At 50.2% G+C, this 21,147-nt stretch overlaps 2 protein-coding genes across 3 annotated transcripts; both read right to left on the bottom strand.

The window, feature by feature from the left end:
* Positions 1–11,313: 11,313 nt before the first annotated feature.
* Positions 11,314–16,397, bottom strand: LOC103645777 (uncharacterized). Its single transcript, NM_001347050.1, has 7 exons — positions 16,080–16,397; positions 15,706–15,763; positions 13,881–14,432; positions 13,264–13,407; positions 12,785–13,025; positions 12,123–12,623; positions 11,314–12,019 (listed from the first exon to the last, which is right to left on the bottom strand). Exons 3-7 carry the CDS (start codon positions 14,355–14,357, stop codon positions 11,637–11,639), a joined length of 1,746 nt encoding a protein of 581 aa, NP_001333979.1. The 5' UTR covers positions 14,358–14,432; positions 15,706–15,763; positions 16,080–16,397; the 3' UTR covers positions 11,314–11,636.
* Positions 16,398–17,362: 965 nt separating this feature from the next.
* Positions 17,363–20,907, bottom strand: LOC100191603 (uncharacterized). Of its 2 annotated transcripts, XM_035964473.1 has the most exons (11): positions 20,741–20,907; positions 20,462–20,501; positions 20,146–20,261; positions 19,938–20,026; positions 19,720–19,833; positions 19,542–19,629; positions 19,365–19,450; positions 19,177–19,279; positions 18,858–18,955; positions 18,044–18,473; positions 17,433–17,960 (listed from the first exon to the last, which is right to left on the bottom strand). In XM_035964473.1, exons 2-11 carry the CDS (start codon positions 20,487–20,489, stop codon positions 17,649–17,651), a joined length of 1,464 nt encoding a protein of 487 aa, XP_035820366.1. In that variant the 5' UTR covers positions 20,490–20,501; positions 20,741–20,907; the 3' UTR covers positions 17,433–17,648. The 2 variants fall into 2 exon arrangements, with proteins under 2 accessions (NP_001130504.2, XP_035820366.1); NM_001137032.2 differs by having other exon boundaries at positions 17,363–17,960; positions 20,462–20,891.
* Positions 20,908–21,147: the final 240 nt, after the last annotated feature.

Here is a 21,147-nt window from a genome sequence, read left to right as displayed (position 1 = left end):
AGAAGCCTTCCTTGTCTTGACTACGATGTCATCAACGTAGGCCTCGACCGTGCGACCGATGTGTTCGCCGAACACATGGTTCATGCACCGCTGGTACGTCGCGCCCGCATTCCTCAAACCGAACGGCATGGTGACATAGCAGTACATGCCGAAGGGCGTGATGAAAGAAGTCGCGAGCTGGTCGGACTCTTTCATCCGGATTTGGTGATACCCTGAGTAGGCATCGAGGAAGGACAGGGTTTCACACCCAGCAGTGGAATCCACGATCTGATCGATGCGAGATAGAGGGTAGGGAACCTTCGGACATGCTTTGTTGAGACCAGTGTAGTCTACGCACATCCGCCATTTCCCCCCTTTTTTCCTCACAAGCACAGGGTTGGCAAGCCATTCGGGATGGAATACCTCTTTGATGAACCCTGCTGCCATTAGCTTGTGGATCTCCTCGCCTATCACTCTGCGCTTCTCCTCGTCGAATCGGCGCAGAGGCTGCCTGACGGGTCGGGCTCCGGCCCGAATATCCAGCGAGTGCTCGGCGACATCCCTCGGTATGCCGGGCATGTCCGAGGGACTCCACGCAAAGACGTCGGCGTTTGCGCGGAGAAAGTCGACGAGCACTGCTTTCTATTTGGGGTCGAGCCCGGAACCGATCCGGATCTGCTTGGAGGTGTCGCCACTGGGGTCGAGAGGGACGGCCTTAACCGTCTCCGCTGGCTCGAAGTTGCCGGCATGTCGCTTCACGTCTGGCACCTCTTTGGAGAGGTTCTCCAGGTCGGCGATGAGGGCCTCGAATTCGGCGAGGGCCTCGGCGTACTCCACGCACTCCACGTCGCATTCGAACGCGTGTTTGTACGTGGGGCCGACGGTGATGACCCCGTTGGGGCCCGACATCTTGAGCTTCAGGTAGGTGTAGTTGGGGACGACCATGAACTTCGCGTAGCATGGCCTTCCCAGTACCGCGTGGTAGGTTCCTCGGAACCCGACCACCTCGAACGTCAAGGTCTCCCTTCGGAAGTTGGAGGGCGTTCCGAAGCAGACGGGAAGGTCGAGTTGCCCGAGGGGCTGGACGCGCTTCCCAGGGATGATCCCGTGGAAGGGCGCAGCGCCTGCTCGGACGGAGGACAGATCGACGCGCAGGAGCCTGAGGGTCTCGGCGTAGATGATGTTGAGGTAGCTGCCCCCGTCCATCAGGACCTTGGTGAGCCTGACGTCGCCGACGATGGGGTCGACGACGAGCGGGTATTTCCCCGGGCTCGGCACGTGGTCGGGGTGGTCAGCTCGGTCGAAGGTGATGGGCTTGTCGGACCAGTCTAGGTAGACTGGCGCCGCCACCTTCACCGAGCAGACCTCCCGGCGCTCTTGCTTGCGATGTCGAGCCGAGACATTCGCCGCATGCCCACCGTAGATCATAAAGCAGTCGCGGACCTCGGGGTACTCTCCTGCTTGGTGATCTTCCTTTTTGTCGTCGTCGTGGGCCCTGCCACCCTCCGCGGGTGGCCCGGCCCTGTGGAAGTGGCGCCGAAGCATGACGCACTCCTCGAGGGTGTGCTTGACGGGCCCCTGATGATAGGGGCACGGCTCCTTGAGCATCTTGTCGAAGAGGTTAGCACCTCCGGGGGGCTTCCGAGGGTTCTTGTACTCGGCGGCGGCGACAAGGTCTGCGTCGGCGACGTCGCGTTTCGATTGCGACTTCTTCTTGCCTTTCTTCTTGGCGCCGCGCGGAGTAGACGCCTCGGGAGCCTCCTCCGATGGGCGGCCCTGGGGCTGCTTGTCCTTTCGGAAGATAGCTTCGACCGCCTCCTGGCCAGAGGCGAACTTGGTGGCGATGTCCATCAGCTCGCTCGCCCTGGTGGGGGTCTTGCGACCCAACTTACTCACCAGGTCACGGCAGGTGGTGCCGGCAAGGAACGCGCTGATGACATCCGAGTCGGTGATGTTGGGCAGCTCGGTGTGCTGCTTCGAGAATCGCCGGATGTAGTCCCGGAGTGACTCTCCCGGCTGTTGCCGGCAGCTTCGGAGGTCCCAGGAATTCTCGGGGCGCACGCACGTGCCCTGGAAATTGCCGGCGAAGGCTTGGACCAAGTCATCCCAGTTGGAGATCTGCCCCGGAGGCAGGTGCTCCAACCAGGCGCGAGCAGTGTCGGAGAGGAACAGAGGGAGGTTACGGATGATGAGGTTGTCGTCGTCCGTTCCACCCAGTTGGCAGGCCAGGCGGTAGTCCGCGAGCCACAGTTCCGGTCTCGTTTCCCCCGAGTACTTTGTGATAGTAGTCGGGGGTCGGAACCGGGTCGGGAATGGTGCCCGTCGGATGGCCCGACTGAAGGCCTGCGGACCGGGTGGTTCGGGCGAGGGACTCCGATCCTCCCCACTGTCATAGCATCCCCCACGCCTGGGGTGGTAGCCTCGGCGCACCCTTTCGTCGAGGTGGGCTCGACGGTCGCGACGATGGTGTTCGTTGCCGAGGTGGCCCGGGGCCGCAGGCGCGGTGTTGCGCGTGCGCCCGGTGTAGATCGAGGCTTCCCGCATGAATCGGGAAGTCGCGGCATGAGGTTCCGAGGGGTACCCCTGCCTTCGGGAGGCAGAGCTCTCGGCCCGTCGGGCCGCAGCGCCTTCTAGGAGATTCTTGAGCTCTCCCTGGATTCGCCGACCCTCGGTGGTTGATGGCTCCGGCATCGCGCGGAGGAGCATCGCTGCGGCTGCTAGGTTCTGACCGACCCCGCTGGATGCGGGCGGCGGCCTGACCCTGACGTCGTTGGCGACGCGGTGCTGGAAACCTTGGGGCAGGTGACGTATTTCTCCGGCTAGGGGTTGGCCCGCCCATACCTGCCCGACGTCCCGACGGATCGGCTCGAGCGCTCCTGCTCCCTCGTCGAGCCTGGCCTGCGCCCCGCGGACTTGCTCGAGCTGTGGGTCGTGACCCCCCGCCGGAACGGGGACCACAGCTAGCTCCCGCGGGATGTCGGCGCGAGGCACCGGCCTAGGAAGATCACCGTCCTCCGGCATGCCGAGATGGTTGCCTTCGGAGGGATCCCCTAGCTCGACGTGGAAACATTCGCGGCTTGGGCCGCAGTCCTCGTCGTCAAGGCCGCAACTACCGTCGGAACAGTCGGAGAGGCAGTAGTCACATGCGGTCATAAAGTCCCGCATGGCACTGGGGTTGCCAAATCCGGAGAAATCCCAACAGATGCTGGGATCGTCGTCTTCCTCAGACCCAGAGGGCCCGTAGGTCGAGACGTCCGTCAACCGGTCCCAAGGTGACCGCATACGAAACCCCAGTGGGGTTGCACTCGCCTCAACGAAAGCGCCCGCCAAAGCAAGGTCGCTAGGCGGGTTGAGGCCGAGTCTAAATGATGTAAGACGGGAATTAGTCGGTACCTTTTGGTTGACGAGGAGCGTCATAGTCGCGTCGGGGACTGATGGCACCGTCGTCTCAGGTACGAGGGCGACGTCCTGCAAGCTCTCCGCGAGCGCGCTGGCGTCGTCTTCTTGCTCGGGATCAGTGTGTCGCGGGGGGACGGCGCTTGCCTTCGTCTCGAACGCGAGGTCGACGCCCGGCGTGCCTTCCGTTGGGGCGCTGGGGACGTCGATTCGCTCGACAGCCGACGAAGCGCGGCCTCCCGCTTGGCCTTGGTTGCCCCGCCTCCTCCTCCGTTGGCGGGGGAGAGGACGGGGTGAGCTCGAATGTTGTTCTTCCACCACGCGGGGAAGATGTCGTCGGTTCCGCCGCCGGCGGGCGGGTTGTCGGCCGCCATTGTCGTTGTCGCGCGGCGGTGGAAGGAGTATCATGTCGTAGCTGCCGTCGAAGGACATGAACTCAAGACTCCCAAAACGGAGCACCGTCCCGGGCCGGAGAGGTTGCTGGAGACTGCCCATCTGGAGCTTGACGGGGAGCTGTTCGTCAGCACGCAGCAGGCCCCTACCTGGCGCGCCAACTGTCGGCGTTTCGAGACCGGGGGGTCCCTGAGCCGACGAGTGAGTGTGCCGCGTGCCCCAGCCCAGATGGGTCGAGCGCGTGGGCGAGCGTGAAGGGGGGAAAGCGAGGTGGCCGGAGACGGGCGTGAGAGAGGAGTGGAAATCTCGCGGCCTTCGTGTTCGTCCCGCGCCCAGGTCGGGTGCGCTTGCAGTAGGGGGTTACAAGCGTCCACGCGGGTGAGGGAAGCGAGCGGCCCCAAGAGAGCGCCTGTCTCGTCCTCGCTCTCGCGTGGCCAACCTCCTCTAAGAAGGCCCTGGTCCTTCCTTTTATAGTCGTAAGGAGAGGATCCAGGTGTACAATGGGGGTGTAGCAGAGTGCTACGTGTCTAGCGGAGGGAGAGCTAGCGCCCTAAGTACATGCCAATGTGGCAGCCGGAGAGATCTTGGCACCCTGCTGGTGTGATGTCGTGGCTGTCGGAGGAGCAACGGAGCTTGGCGGAGGGACAGCTGTCGGAGCGGTCGAGTCCTTGCTGACGTCCCCCTGCTTCCGTAAGGGAGCTGAGAGCTGCCGTCGTCACAGGGCACGCGGGGCGCCATCATTGCCTATCTGGCGGAGCTAGCCAGATGGGACACCGGTCTTGTTCTCTGCGGCCCGAGTCGGCTCGGGGTAGGGTGATGACGGCGCTCCCTGCTGATGTGGCGGGCCCGCGCCCGAGGCCGGGCGACGTGGGGGCTCCTCCGAAGCTGGGGTCGAGTCTGTCTTCCGTTGCCGAGGCCGAGCCCGAGCCCCTGGGTCGGGCGAGGCGGAGGTCGTTCGGCAGAGGCCAGGGCGGAGTCCGAGCCCTGGGGTCGGGCGAAGCGGAGTTCGTCGTCTTCTGGGGCTGAGCCCGAGTCCGAGCCCTGGGTCGGGCGGAGCGGAGTTCGCCGTCTTCCGGGGCTTAGCCCGAGTCCGAGCCCTGGGTCGGGCGGAGCGGAGTTCGCCGTCTTCCGGGGCTTAGCCCGAGTCCGAGCCCTGGGTCGGGCGGAGCAGAGTTCGCCGTCTTCCGGGGCTTAGCCCGAGTCCGAGCCCTGGGTCGGGCGGAGAGGAGTTCGCCGTCTTCCGGGGCTTAGCCCGAGTCCGAGCCCTGGGTCGGGCGGAGCGGAGTTCGCCGTCTTCCGGGGCTTAGCCCGAGTCCGAGCCCTGGGTCGGGCGGAGCGGAGTTTCCTATGGCGCCTTTGGCAGGGCCTGACTGTCTGTCAGTCTCACTCTGTCAAGTGCACTGCAGTCGGAGTGGCGCAGGCGGCGCTGTCCTTCTGTCAGACCGGTCAGTGGAGCGGCGAAGTGACGGCGGTCACTTCGGCTCTGCCGGGGGGCGCGCGTCAGGATAAAGGTGTCAGACCACCTTTGCGTTAAATGCTCCTGCGACTTGGTCGGTCGGTGCGGCGATTTAGTCAGGGTTGCTTCTTAGCGAAGGCAAGGCCTCGGGCGAGCCGGAGATGTGTCCGCCGTTAAAGGGGGGCCTCGGGCGAGACGGAAATCCCTCGGGGTCGGCTGCCCTTGTCCGAGGCTAGGCTCGGGCAAGGCGTGATCAAGTCGCTCGTACGGACTGATCTCTGACTTAATCGCACCCATCAGGCTTCTGTAGCTTTATGCTGATGGGGGTTACCAGCTGAGAATTAGGCGTCTTGAGAGTACCCCTAATTATGGTCCCCGACAATACCCTAATAACCATTTTGGAGGAAATTTTTAGCATTCTTTTGAAGTTGCTCTTAACTCGACGCGAGTCTGATAGCTTGCCTGTTGGGCCTAGAAAAATGAGCCAATAGAACAGCGCCACCTATCGGGTGCATAGAGGGGAACACACAATGGGAGCACCGAAGCTACGTCCCGCCTAAATAAGGTAGCAGATCCTCTGACGTATTGCATGGGGAAGTAGGGTCACTGCATGTGGGCCCCGTGGCACGCGGGGGCCACATGATAGTGCCTCTCTCCCACGTCAAAGGATATCGTTATCTAAATAAGGGTCATGTCTATCCTAACAACTTGCCTAAACTGAATAACATTGGTCGTGAGCGTTCGGGTTACCAGAATTTTTCGTATCGGGTGATTCGAGTAATTGGAAATTCGGGTAATAAATTTCAATATCTGAATTATGCCTATCTAGAACTTGTACTCGAAATTGCTGAGTGATTACATGAGAGGCGAGAGCCGACAAAGGTAAAAAAAATCCACGAGTACCGTTGGGCTCACGTTGTTATCTAGCGACGAAACGAGGTCGGTTAGAGCAACTCTAAAAAAACTTGTAAACCTTTCTAAAATTAGATACTCCCTCTGTTTCTTTTTAGTTGTCGCTAGATAGTTTAATTTTGCACTATCCATCGACAACTAAAAAGAAACAGAGGGAGTATTAGAAAAGAAATCTTATTTTATTGCTCCAACAACTTCTTCAACCTACTAAAAAACGTGTCCCGTATCCAGTGACTCCTATCCTGTATAATTTGTGGCCGCTCGTTCTCCCCAATCAACGTGTGCACAGGTGTGTGCATCGGGCACATGCATGACAAAAGGAAAGGACGTTTGGCACATGCAAGACAAGTAAAACGCCTTATTTAGCAGCATACTTGAGTTTTTTAAATTTAGGTCAGTTTTTAAATTTTTAGCACTTATTTCAACAACTGTTGGAGTATACACGTTAACAGCACACCTAATTTTTTTATATACCCTAATAATCATTTTATAGGGGAATTTTTTAGCATCCTTTTGAAGTTGCCCTTAACTCGACGCGAGTCTGATAGATGTTGCTTGTTGGGCCCAGAAAAAATGAGCCAATAGAACAGCGCCACATATCGGGTGCATGGAGGGGAACACACAATGGGAGCACCGAAGCTACGTCGCGCCTAAATAAGGTAGTAGATCCTCTGTCATATTGCATTGCAGGGGAAGTAGGGTCACTCCATGTGGGCCCTGTGGCACACAGGGGCCACACGACAGTGCCTCTCTCCCACGTCAAAGGATCTCGTTGTCTAAATAAGGGTTATGTTGCCTAAACTGAATAATATTGGGCGTGAGCGTTCGGGTCACCCGATTTTTTCGTATCGGGTAATTCGAGTAATTGAAAATTCAGGTAATAAATTTCAGTATCTGAATTATGCCTACCTAGAACTTGTACCCGAAATTTCTAGTACCTGAAATTTCGGATTTGGATTCATGTAATCCCGAAATTACCCGACTTGTACATAGATTAAAAAAATACTGCTCTATTCACTTGATTTCACAGCAAAAATCGAAGAAGCACGTTGTAGATATCATACAACAAAACTGTACAGTGACAGAATGTCAAATTCACAGATTCACTCATTCACAGAACATATAATTGTAGCACATATATGGACAACACCAACAAGTAATAATCCGCCTGATTCAGGGCGTGATCTCTGACTACATGCCTAGTTCAGACTCATCTGTCTCGATACGTAGGAACGCCAATGCGCCATGGCAATTCAGACATAGAATGCTGCGTGCAGCCTACAGCCTAGTGCTGGTGGACTTTCTTTTTCCCAACAGCAGGTGATCGGTGGCCAGATATTCTGCTCCATCGTACTCCTTCTGTGCATTTCAATCCTTGCTTCCTGCTGCTGTTTGCTTCATCAATTTTTGTTCAGGAATTTTTATTCATGATTCTGTGCATACCAATCCTTGCTTCATAATAGACTACTGTTGTTTGCTTCATCAAATTCTGTTCAGGAGTTTTTCTTCATGATTCTGTTTCAATCCTTGTTTCCTGTATGTTAAGGACATAATTATATAGAGTTTTACTGTAGAGGCTCGTAACATGATTGAAAGACATTTTTACGTGTTCATGCAACTCCCTATTTTAGTGCTCAATGACACAGGACAGTCCAATGAGCTGGAGGCAGATCCTTGTGATCATGAGTTGCCTTGATTATTGCAGCAATGAAGACAGCATTACAGTTATTTTGAAGAGCATTGGTAATACAGACAGATGCTCTTACAGACCCTGTCTATTGTCTAACACTACTTTCTGACCAGTTAATTTTCTCAAACCAAACCCTGTACAAAGGAGTAGCATGTGTACTTGAGCACCTCTGGCCAGTAGCGGAGGCACACCTCGGCACCTCCACCCGGTATGTCGCAATTTATTGTTCTTTTCTTCTTTGCCCTTGTTTCATGCCTTTATTCGATTGTTTTCTCAATGTGTACGTGCCGGACACCGTCCTTGCGACGAAGGGAGGCACAGGCACCTCGACCTCTCAAGTCCATACCGTAAGCAACATGACTCTTACTCTCATTAAGAGGATGATATTACAAAATGGGACAATTTTTTATTTATTTCTCACACACTACTCAAATATCATACCATCTAAGGGTTGGAATATATATTTATAGCCCAAAGGACTGCAACATATGCTTCATAGAAATGTGAATATGCTATCCTACAAACTACACTAACCACTACACAAAGATACTATCCTCTAGTCAAAAGAACTGCAGCAGTGCATTGTTGTCCTCTACCCAACCTGATGTCCTTAAAACAGTCAAAACTGCAGTAAGGAAAGGTGTTGTCCTGCCTGCTGTTGTGCTGCCCTGTCTGCTGTCTACGCCTCCACAAAAGGAGATGATGTCCTAAAATAAAGACCAAAAAGGACTGTTGTTGTCCACTGCAGATGTTGTTATTCTTCCAACACACCACGAGACTTGTTACAATAATTCTCCCCTAAGTCTTGTGCGTCGTCTTGTTGACGTAGCCCTTCTGATGTCGTCATTAAGGTCGTGCATAGCCATACTCCTAGCATGGTGTACCGCTTTGTTTGCCCGGTTATGCGGGTCCATGTAGCGAGTCCGATGCTGATGTCCTTGTAGTAGCACTTGGTGGATCCCACGGGGTAGAGTCATGATATGTTTTGGGGTTATGCGCGGCGCAACACCGCCTTTCGTCATGAACCTCGTGTCACCCTCCAGCGTGCGTAGGCGTACACTCGGTACGGTGTATTGTCCCATCCTTCCCGGTATGTGGGTTACTGTGGAGAATATGGTGCTTAGACCCCCCATGACCGGGGTTGACTGGTCCTACAAGGTAGAGACGGGATACGCCAGAGAGCGTATGCGGTGGGGTACCGTCATGTTGATAGGGACTTCCTGGCGCCCCTTCGTTATGTCTCACCCCTGGTCCGAACGAAGTTTGGTGACGACACGTCCTATCGTGGCTGACGTGAGTCAACAATGTCCGAATGGGTATGAGCGTATCTGAGTGATCATTGGGCGAGTGACAGGCGGGCCCAGAAGCCAGGGCCCACGAGCGTGCACCAAGTCACAGCCTAGTCAGGACCTCCGCCTCACTGAGTTGCTCGTCAGGGACCTGATCGTCCGCTCCGTCTCGCAGGGTTGCTCTGCCAGGACTTGTCGTCTGTTCCGCCTCTCAGAGTTGCTCGACCAAAACTTGGTCATCTGCTCTACATCATACGGTTGCTCGGCTGGGATTTGGTCGTTCGATCATTGGCTTACTTTAGGTACCTCATTCTTGGGTACCCATCAAATAGAATAGAAGATGGATTTTTTCGTTGTTGGACAGGAATCCTACTAATTAGTATGCTAAAACAACTTTATAGTGTCCTGCATTTCGTTGTTGGTTAGGTTACTAGGAGGGCTTGCCCGAGTTGCCCCCCATCGCTCGCTCGGAGGACGCGCACAGATGAGCTCATGGTGGCGGATTTAGGCCTCGGGCCACCTGGGCCGTGGCCCGGGACGTAGCCCAAAATCCTCTTATACCTAGGGTGTTTCAGTCCAAAAAATCTGGCCCATAACCCCTTCCACTTACCAGAATCGGCCTGGTAGCCAGCGGCCTCAATCACTCGTGGTCGCGCTGTCCTTATCGCAGTGCCGCCGGCTGCTGACATCGCAGTCCCAACTAGCCAAGGCCGCCATCTCTGCCACCAGTGCCGACACTGAATTCTTCAAGCGTGGAGGAGCCACCTCTTCCTACTGTTGCGTCAAGAAGTATATCTAACACTACTGTAAGAGTGTAAGTGCTAGCACGCTACTTGTGATAGTTTTCGCAGCTCTGCTGATCTAAGAACCCATATAGTAGATGACTGAAGTTAATCTGATCTTGGATTCAGGACAAACTTTGACCGGTAATCTAGTACTACCATATAGTTGTTTTCTTATTTCCACCTTTATAAATTTGTTAGCAGAAATATTACTATTATAATGGTGACTAAAATAGAGATAAAGCAAGGGAGCGGTGGGAGGCCTTGCCCACTTAGAGTCTCATTTATTGAGAATGTAACTTACAAGGTGTAGTGTCAAATTCACATGGTAATGTTGATAAATTTTAGAGTGGCCCGAGGCGTTAATTTTGATGTGCTTGTCACCGACGGGATGCACTTCGCGTACGCCTTCTCGCTCAGGACATCGAGAGGGCTTGCCCCTACCGCTCGCTCGGAATTCGCGCACAGATGAGCTCGTGGCGCATATGTGCTAGAGCTCCCATCTTACTTTATTGTAATCTTTTTTGAAATCTATTTTCATGATCAGCCTTTTTTTTCTTTTTTTGGCCAACTCATGAAGATCCTCATGCAAAAAGACCACCCCTCCAAAATATTCCTATCTTTGACAAGACCTGACTGGTTATACCCAATAACTACCTGCTAGCAAGGAGAGCCTGTTTGCAAGCACTTTAATGAAAATTTTAAAATCAACGTTAAGGAGGCAAATCGACCGGTATTGCTTGATAGTACTAGTACTAGTACTAGCATCTTTTGACAAATACCCGACACTCGAACGACCTTTTTTGAAGAGCGCCATGTTAGAACGACTCAATTTGACAAATTTCTGGAAACGGATGGGGATGGAGGTGTCGCGGATCGGGAAGGTAGAAAGGAGGAAACATGTGCAAATCTCAGGTGGGTACAGACGACGGGTATGGTGTGGCGTGGGTGAAAAAAATTATGGGCTTTGGGTTTCAACTATACCCATTATTTTTTGAAATATAATATATAATAAGCATGATATTACGAAACTAGCTTTCAAGACAAATCTATGCATGACACTACTTTCTATTTCTAAACTAAATGTTTTGGAAATCGTTTACAAATCTCGAGTGATTTTTGACCCAAACAAGTACTATTTGTGAAGAGAGGCACGTTCACCAGGAACTACTGAGAACTCAAACCAGCTAGAGATTGACTGCTCTGTCCAAACTCTAGCCAGCATGTTGTTTGATCAGGCAGGCAAGGACAACACCAGTGGCCTGCCTTTACCAAAGTTAGTACCCAAATCTCTCCCCAAAATTCCAAGAGCAACACACTTTCCAAACACCTAAAATATCCAGCTTTATTGTCAATTCATCAGGTACGGGGTTGGTGGATGGTTGCGCATGCGCCTAAGATTCTCGAGCTCCGGTTGCTGTTGCTCAATTTTACAATGCTTCATGTAGTACATATACACGAGCATACAACAAATGACAACATTACATGGGCAAGAAGTATGGCGCCTCTGTCAAATTGAGGTGCCGACATCTTACGCAACACTAGATATACTAGAGCACTTGACACTAGACGCAAAACTGCAGCAGGAGCTTCACAGCTTAACCCAGACCGGCTCCAAGCAGGACAACAGGTCCAGTCGTCCAGAAACATATTATTTCCTTTATGGCCATACCTTCAATGATCAACACAAAAGCTGAATAGTGCAGAGCCTCCTGCAACAAGTCTGCAGCATAACAGCCTCATTTCTGCAAGTCCATGTCCAGGGTCGAATCAAAATCTGAGCGGAGTCTTTTTGGCTCCCGCTCTCCCAGGTTCAGGGCAATACAAATACCATCAGGTGAATTTTCCAGTTCCAAGTCCATCAAGTTATTCAAGTCACCGTTGCCTTCTTGACCGTTGCGCATCGGAGACATCAGGTTTAGCTCTTCCACATTCTCGTTGGGTTGGTCTGTTGATATGGAAGAACTGTCCCGAGGAATGATGTTGATGCCGAGAGGTTCATAGATTTTGTCGATTTTATCATTCTCTTGAGGGCCAGCAACAGGTGACGATTCTGTGGCAGTTGAATTAGTTGCCGCAGCAGCAGCGGCGGCTAGAGTAATCCTTTGTTCTTCCAAGGCAGCTGTGTACACAAGAACAATGACCATCAGAGGAAACGAAGATGATATTACAAAGAAGACTGAACATATTTAGTTTTGATCAAGACTTTTGGCTGGGGAAAAAACCTTGTAGCCCTTCACTTGTTGTGATCAGATCTAGCTCCAAGAGATCAAGAAGGCGGCCAAGGTCAACTCCACTGGTCCAGTTCTCCGGACCCTGGCCACTTTTAAGTTTCAACCTTCCCCGATTAGCTGTACCACCCCAAATAATCCCTATAGGCTGTGGCTTCTCACCGTCTTGTCCTGTCAAGATTATGAGGCTTCCGCTGTCCCCTTCAAGATCAAATGTTTGTTGGTTCTCCCCAACGACAAGAAAGTCAGTGAAGAAGCATATTCCCTTCTCATCATTGTACTCAAGTGCGTATGCGACAACAGTTCCTGTTGTCAGACCAGAACTTCTTCCAACTTTGACAACTTGTCTCCCAATGAGACTGCCAATTGAGGATTGCAAATCAATTGCCTTTACATCACCAATGACTCCAACTCCTTTAACCGATGTGCTGACACTTGTAATGTCAAAGTCATCAGCAAACGGTATAAATGCACCATCAGCTCGGACAAAAGTTTCTGCAGCCACATACAACATAGAGGACATGAGGATAAAGAATATCAATAATACCCTGAATAAACATATATATCACAATAAAAGTCAAAGTGAACACCGAAATGAGGAGTGGGGAATGCCATAAAGTGCAAAAACTTGACCAAAGTTATTATTGACATCTTACCTGGGTTTGTTCCTGCGTAAATCCCGTACCAAACATCATCTGTTATAAATGATGTTGCTCTCTCAACGGCACCTAGGTAAACTCCAGGCCCAAGATTAGGAGGTAGCGGATGGAACATCTTCTGGTTGGGATAATCCAGATCAACCGCAACATGCCTGTTTGTAAGGAACCCAACTTGTTTATTGCCAGTTTGACTCTTCACAATGGCACCCAAAGTCCCATAGGTCTCAAGACTAGCCACCTAAAGATGGAAACCAAAAAAAAAGACAACTCTTAGCAGAATATGTCAAGTTCATGAATTTTTGTATATCAGTTATCCCCAACTGATTTTGATGCATAAGAAAACACTGCAGACCTTTAGTAAGATTGGACATTGTATGACTATAGCAAAGCATGTCATTTGATGAAAAAAAAGGAAAGTGGTCAAGTAATGAAGCAGTCTAAACAAGATGCAGCATAAGAGAACAAAAGAATGTTACCTGTGAACCTGAGCCTACAATAGGGTCGCTACCACGCAATCCATCAACAAGCTCATCATAAAGTTGTTCCTTTGGTGTTGGGGCTGGTGCACCATAATAAGAAAATTCAACAACATCAACATCACACCACACACCCCCAGGTCCCTGTTTATGGAACGCGATGAAATCAGTGTTATTAAAACTACGTTTAAACGATGTTTAAACTACGTTTAAACGTCAAAACTCTAATTAGAGATTGAAATCATGTTTTAGCGTTTTGGCGTTCTAAACTGTAAAACGCAGTGTTTTATGCATTTTAGACCATTAGCTATTTTTAGGCCCGGTCTATTAGTTACTTTTGGGGTTCAATCCAGCTCATGGGTGAAGTTTTGGTAAGCCACTAACCTCTCTGTTTTGGTATTTAATTTCATATTATTGTCTGAAATTATGATATATTGGTATTTTAACTATGTTGTTTAAAACTACGTTTAAACAAAGTTTAAACGTTTAAAAGTCAAAATTTCACCCATGAGCGTTCCAACTTTTTATCGTTTTAATAAGCTTGGATGAAATTGAATATGTGGTTTCAGATGGCTTAAGTAACATTGTAAACTACATGAAACAAACATCATGCCTACCTCAAGGGCAGTTGGAAGACATTGAGTAGCGCTGAGCCACTTCCTGTGAACCTTTCGAGCAACAAACACAAGGATGGCAGGTGTGTCAGTCAATGTTCCTTTCCTGATTCTAAAGCCTATTGCTGTACCAAGACTAAACCGGCGGAGGATCTTGCTGTGGAATGCTCTTATAATCATTAAATCAAGTAAGGTGGTAGCTTGCTGGCCCTTTGGCAAGCGACCAAGATGTCCTGGTAGTACACCCTTCTGTAGGTTCCCAAAGTAATTAGCACGGCCTTCAGCTGACCCGTGCATTAGAGTAGATGTAGGCCAAGAAAAGTATGCAGCGCTGCTTTCAGAGTGCTGACCAGCTGAGGCAATTGGTTGGAGAGGAGATGGACAATAATTATGATTGCATCCGTTCCTCTCCATATCCAGACCCGAACCCTCTGACTGTGATGAACCAGCATGCGCCTTCCAAATACCTGAGGACTGCATTATGCAAGTATCATCTAGTTCTGTAGATTTTTGAATCCTTCAACGTTATAAACTGTGGCATGGGAGATCAGAACCCTGAAAATGAAAAAAAAGGTACTAATTATGTTTTAAAATTGATGCAGGACTGACCACAGGAAAAAAGAAGTCCATAAGTCATCAACAGAAGACGGACCATCAAGAATTAAACCTACAAGTTCACGAATCAGAGAAAATATAAAACTAATATCACAGCACCACATCGAATTGCCTAAGAAAAAAAGTAAAAAAGGTTTTTTAAAGAACTTTGCAGAGAAAAAGTGCAAAGTTCTCTAGAGGTACCATTCCTCCAAGTAGAATAACAACAGGTGGAAGAATGATAAATCAAGAAGACTAGTGGTCATTTTTTCCATAATGAAAATAGATTACCAGTAAAAGTGCACAAAGGAAGCATGGATTCAGTAGAAACATGCACAATACCAAGGATCCACATCGTCTCCTATTCTGCAGATTAATCAATGTTCAACTTGAGCAGATAAGGCATGCAACAATGAGCTGTTGGAAGGACAGTGGAGGAAAGCCTAAATAGTCTCATCATCGTTGGCTCCTGGATCATATGGAAACACAGAAAACGGTATGTTTTTTTATGGCATCCCCCACCCCCAAGTGTTACTGCTGCTTTAGTCCGAGCGGGGAAGAGAGGCATTTTTTGGGAACTTGCAGGGGCTAAGGATATATTTTTCTTAACAGCCCCTGCTGTAGCTCCTTAGTTCTTAGCTTGTTTCTGGTAGTGCTGTTTCTTGTTTAAGTTCAATGGATCCCTAGGTGTATTTTTATTTGAGTGTGTCGGAAGGATGATTGGTGTCAAGAGAAGTCGTTTAAGTATGGAGTTGTAACGTTTCTTTGCAGCTTTTTTTGGGATTTTCGGACAGGTGAGTTCAACCTGTAAGCTGTAAACTGATGCTTTCGTCTTTGCTAATGCTAAGATTGGGGCAATGCCCTAAAGCTCTAAAAAGAAAACGGATCATCAACATAGTATTATTTGAAATGCATTTTCCATAGTATTATTATTACCACGATTAACCAAGTGCTACTGCGACAAGTTCATTAAGTGGTCATAGTATTAAGTCAGAAGGTTCAGGTTTTGAAATTCCGAGTTCGTAAACTTTAAACTCTGGTGGCCTGCACTAGTGCTGCCTCTAGTCTTTCACCACTTTGCTAATAATGGGTAACTGCAGTTAACTGCTTGCTAATAACAATCATTAATTTGGGGATCCAAACCAAAATTCCATATACAAGCATGATGACCATTCTTGTGTTGCGTCCTGTGTAATGGCCGGCTGCGAGGTACAGAACGAACAAGCCTTCTTACCTTGCTGGTCCGGACTCCGGAGGGTTGGAGAGACCGCCTTGCTGGCGCTCCAGCAGATCTGCAGCAAGAGGAGGAAGAGATCAGGACGGGGAGGATCTGAGCGGCCAGCTGCCAGCGGAGGGTCAACCCTGGTCTCCACTCCACAGTCCACGCGCCCCTCAAAAGAGGTAGTAGTGAAGTAAGGGTTGTACGCCCAGCCGCGAGGAGAAGGAGCAAGCCGGCGGCGAGGGCGGCGCAGATCCGGCCGCCGGATCCGCGAACCGCGTCCGCGCAGCACAGACCGCCGGCGGAGGGGCGCCCGCCCAAAATCGACGAGGACTCGGCCGGAGGGGGAGGGGGAGGAGGAGCTGGCGCGTAGAGCCGTAGACTCTCACCCGGAATTGCGGAGGAACTCGCCGGAGCTGGGCCGAACGTTCGCAGGCGGAGGTGGAGAGACCTGACGAGCGAGGCGTCTGGAGGCGGCGCGGTGCGGCAGAGGACGGCCGCGTGCTCGTGTGACTGCGGAGGGAGGCGTGGTGCCTGGCGCGCGGCGGGGTTCAGGGAGAAGGAGCCGCCGGTGGTAGGACGAGGCGGCCAGGATGCGGAGTCATGCTGCGGGCAAGCAGCTCGCCGGCGGCGGCAGGCGGAAGCACGCCGTCTGGACTCTGGAGGAAGAAGGAGAATGGGGTGGGGTGAAAAAGGGTGACGGGGATAGAACAGGAAAAGGGCACCAGCGAATTTCGGTCAATTCGAACAAAGAAAAAATGGAGCAAATGCACGAGTGGGTCCTCTAGATACTGGCACGAATTTAAAAGTCTTTTTTTAATTATTATTGCCTCTTGAGCCCGTGTGAGTGTGACATGGCCAAGCATGCCTGGGATAGTTTCTCGTGGACTCGTGGGTCATGGCATCAGCAGTAGAATTGCGAGTTGGAAAATGATGATACTCCCTCCGCTCCATTTTTTCCTCTAGATGTTCTTTTAGTAAATTTGAATAAAATTAGATAAGTTGGACTTCAATAGACACCACACCAGCTCTATTAAAGTGACGCATGACAAATCAACACCAGCTATGTGGGTATTCCTGGCTGATGTGACATTGGCATACTACATATTATGGATGTTATGGTCGTCATAAAATAAATTGTACTCTAGTTCTTTTTTTATTTACCGTGTTTTAATTTTTTATTTATCGTGTTTTAGTTAAAAAAAATAGCGGGCGCAACTATATTTATTTATTTATGCGTTAATATAGTAATTTACAGTTGCAGCACACGAGAAGGTTTGCTAGATACTATGAAAAGAAGAGCATTAGTCCAAATGCAACAAAACAAATGATGCGAGAAAAGAAAATGACAAAACACCCCGGCCACCAGGCCTACTGTTGTCTTTGACCTGGATCTTGGGGCAAGGTTGGTCGAGCGTCATCAACACGACCCTGTTAACATGGGTCCATCCACTTGGCAATCACCGCTGTTCAGCGCAACTAAGCACAGAGCGTACGGAGACGAACGAACCTAAACATAGCTACCACCTCGTTCACAAATATATAACGATAAACCTTTTTAGTCTCAACTTTTTGACCACTTATCTTATGAAAAAATAAAATTCTGAACCTACACTTATGGTTTATTGTGTATATACCAAACTAAATTGCAGTGAAATTAGTAAAAAAAAAATTTGAATAATTGAGACTAAAAGAAAGTAAAACGTCATATACAAGGCAAAGGCAGCACGCAGGCACCAGGCTGAGATCTCAGGACAGACTTGTGATATTTATTAATAAGTATGAAAGAGTGACGCGATGACACTTTCAGTGCCAGTCAATCTTGATTTATTCCAGACAAGACACAACGGCCTTCAAGGTAAGGTAAATATAAAAAAAGACTCGGCAACCATCAGGGAGCAGCGAAGCGATCCACGATCCACTCCAATGTCCAAAGGCAGCCAGTGATCCAATCTCACTCAGGTCCTGCAAATCTGCAGAGGAGCCACAGCTCCGGCCATCTCCTCCCACGCCGCGACCTGGACCAGGTCCGGGATGCCCTTCAGCGCCAGGAGCCGCTTCCTGCATTCCTCGGCAGCGGCGATGCCCGACGAGTAGGCGCCGTGCACGGACCCCGAGTGCTCGGCACTGGCCGCCTCGCCGGCGAAGTGCAGGTTCTCGACGGGGGCGGCGAACCTCGCGCACACGTCGGCCGGCTTCGCGACCAGGTCGCACGAGTAGGACCCCAGGGAGTTGGGGTCGGAGCCCCATCGCGACACCAGGTACTGCGTCTGCAACATACCACACCAAATGCAAACGCGTCAGCCACATGGACAACCTTCATGCTTACTAGCTCAAAGTAGATGAGTTTTACCGGTTCAGTGGCATCCGGGAGCATCTTCTTCAGGTGAGAAACGACCAGGCCGACGGCTTCCTTGTCCGACAGCTTCTCCACCTCCTGGGCGAACCTTCCGGCGGCCATGTACACGAGGACCGGATTGCCGGTGGCTTTGTGCAGGTTCAGGAAGTACCCACAGGCTTTGGGCGTCGGCCCGACCATTCCCAGCACCTCGACGTTGGGCCAAAAGACCCTGTCGAAGTGCATGGCGATCTTGTTCTCGGTGCCCACGCCGAGGTCGGCGATGGCGGAGCTCTTCCACTGGGGCAGCTCAGGCTCGAACTTTATTACGTTCGCCTTGAGCACGCCGAGTGGCACTGAGATTATGCAGGCGTCGGCCAAGTAGCTTGTGCCATCTTCAGTAGTGACCTTGACTCCATTGTGCTGGCGGGTAATTTCGGTGACCCTGAAGACCATCATCATTCATTCAAGTGAGCAGATTTATTTGTCACTGGATATATAATGAAGTAAAAATAAATGGAACTGTGGTCGTTCCTTTCAAAGTTGCCTTATACTCCTTTCTGTCTTGAAACTTTGAAAAGAACTACCACAGTTCCAATTATTTTTACTTCATTATCCAGTGATAAATAAATACTCTGAAAGTATTTTCTCATTCAAATAAAGTGGGCAAATTTATTTATCAATCGACAATGAAGTAAAAATAAATAAATACTTTGAAAGTATTTGCTAGTGCTGTGTCCACCCAACTAAAACTTCCATGGGACTATGAGTACAATGCTACAAGTTGGCAACCAGATCCAGCAATATAAGACAGTGCGGAAAAACAAACCTTTGGTTAAGCCTGATGTCAAGACCTTGAGCAAGAGCTTCAATAACAGGATAGTACCCATTTACCATCAGTCCATGTCCACCAGTAAGAACACGCTCCTGCAGATCAGAAAGGGATGGGAGATTAGTGACTGAAACAACTTGGATCAACCAGCCAAATTCTGGCAGAGAACTTAAATTTCATAGGAACTGAACAGGAATTTCAAGGGAATCAGTTTAATTTCACAGGAAAAAAACTTTCAGCATTCCAAAGGTGCCTAAGGATGTTAAAATTTGACTAGATTGTTGGCTTTCACTTCGCTCCAGTGCATAGCACGAACCTGATCCCAGTTCTTCAGAGATATTTCATCTGCATCTGCAGCAAACCATGCCTCAAGCCGGCAGACACACCATTGTAAGACCTGATCATCTAGCCCTTCAAGCCTACAAAGTGGCAAGCATATCAGTAAAGTCTATCCCACGAGCAGATTTCATGAATTATATCTAGTGTGGTACAAGAAAAAAATACTTTAGATGGGGGTGCCTCTCAAACACAATAGAAATTGCCTGTAGCAGTGGCATGTCGTGTTCCTGCTCATCGCGCACTTTCACCGTCTGTGATGCAACAGATACCATAGAGTGAGCTAGAAATGCTCTTCAAGAAGTATAAAAAAAAGTACAGCGCATGAATTAATTCACTATGTACCTCTTCAAGAATTCTCTCGAATGTTTCTCCAACTTTATCGACTGTCTCCTTTGGGACCTGATTACCATCCTTATCAAAGAGAGCATAGCTGCAGAGGGATCAACAAACACAGTGAGGTGCAAGAACAAAATAACATGGGAAAAGAATTTTACATGTACGAGAAAATAATAGGTAGTACCTTTCTAAATCATGATCATACAGAACTGAGTTATCATCGCTTGTGCGGTATAACCTCAGCCCAAGATAGCTTATCAATGGTGCCAGTGGATTCTCATTGCACACGCCGTGTAGCCTGAATTTAACAAAAAAGAATCAACGATATATAAGGTAAGTAAGAGCTTACACGGGCAGAAACTTGAACGGTTGCGTTCAGCAATTTGAGTGAAGGCAACAAACCATGAGGCTCCCATATCAATTGGGCATCCAAACGAGTTATCAGTATGAATGCGCCCGCCAATACGATCTCTCGATTCCAAAACAGTCACCTGATCATGTGGAATCGAACTTGTGACATTAATCAATAATACACGCCGACCATATTATGAGTACTGCCACATGAACTGAATCAATTGTAGTAGATGGAAAGCCGTGACTGATAAGTTACCTTAAATGAAGAATTGGAGAGGGCACGGGCAGCTGCAACGCCCGAGATGCCACCGCCGATGACAATGACGGATGGAGGCGACGTGCACCGCCTCTCGATGGTCGGGAGCAAAAGGCCTGGATTTTTTTCATTTATTTATTTGAGATCAGGACGAGATTCATACGGAACCAGCCAACCAGGTGAGAACAAAATATCTACGAGCTCATAATAAACAGATCGGGACAAAAACAAATCCCCCTTTCTATCCGGAACATACAGAACACAAAAAGAGAGGTAAACATCATAAAAACAGAGAGATAAAACGAAATTTCAATACCTCCAGTTTTGAGGCCATTGGGATCCATACCAGCCGCCGGCTTCGCCGTGGAAGGAGAAGAATAAGGAGAGATTGAGAGAAAGAGGGACGAGAAAGCGCAAAAGGACCACGAACACGCAAAGGCGAGCGCAGTTTACAAGAGATTGCTACTACAATTACTACTACTTAAATTAAAACTACTGGTACGTATGGGAATCGAGAGGAAGAAGACGAAGACGAGGAGGCCGTCCTGGCGGCGGGCGACGTCGGAGCGGCGGCGGTGCGCGAAGCAGCTCATACCCCTATCTGGCTCCAAACCGGCAAAATCTCGGCCCCCCTCGACGCACCACCTCCCTTTCTCCCTCGCTCTCGATTGAACCGATCCGGTGGAGAGAAGATGAGATATTTCTCTCTGGCCTTCGGCGGGTGGTCGGCTAATCCTGATCTGGGATGGGAGTTAAAGGCGATGCGAGGAGTGGGCCTTAAATAGACGCGGAGATGAGGAAGTCCGTTTAGACACGACACGGGTACACGTACACGTCCACGGCTGGCGCGCCTTACGCTGCGTTGTTTCTCCGTGCCAGCGGCCCAGCGCCTCTATTTCGCTTCCATCCACGCATTTCATATTTTTTCTATCTATATCCTCTGTCTCATAATCCCTTCCGTGCGAAGCACGAAAAAATAGAAATCTCGCTTTCTTTAAGGGC

This window comes from Zea mays, chromosome 2 (genome assembly GCF_902167145.1).
Source record: "Zea mays cultivar B73 chromosome 2, Zm-B73-REFERENCE-NAM-5.0, whole genome shotgun sequence".
In the NCBI taxonomy this organism is placed as follows: domain Eukaryota; kingdom Viridiplantae; phylum Streptophyta; class Magnoliopsida; order Poales; family Poaceae; genus Zea; species Zea mays.
This window is presented reverse-complemented; position numbering and strand designations above follow the sequence as displayed.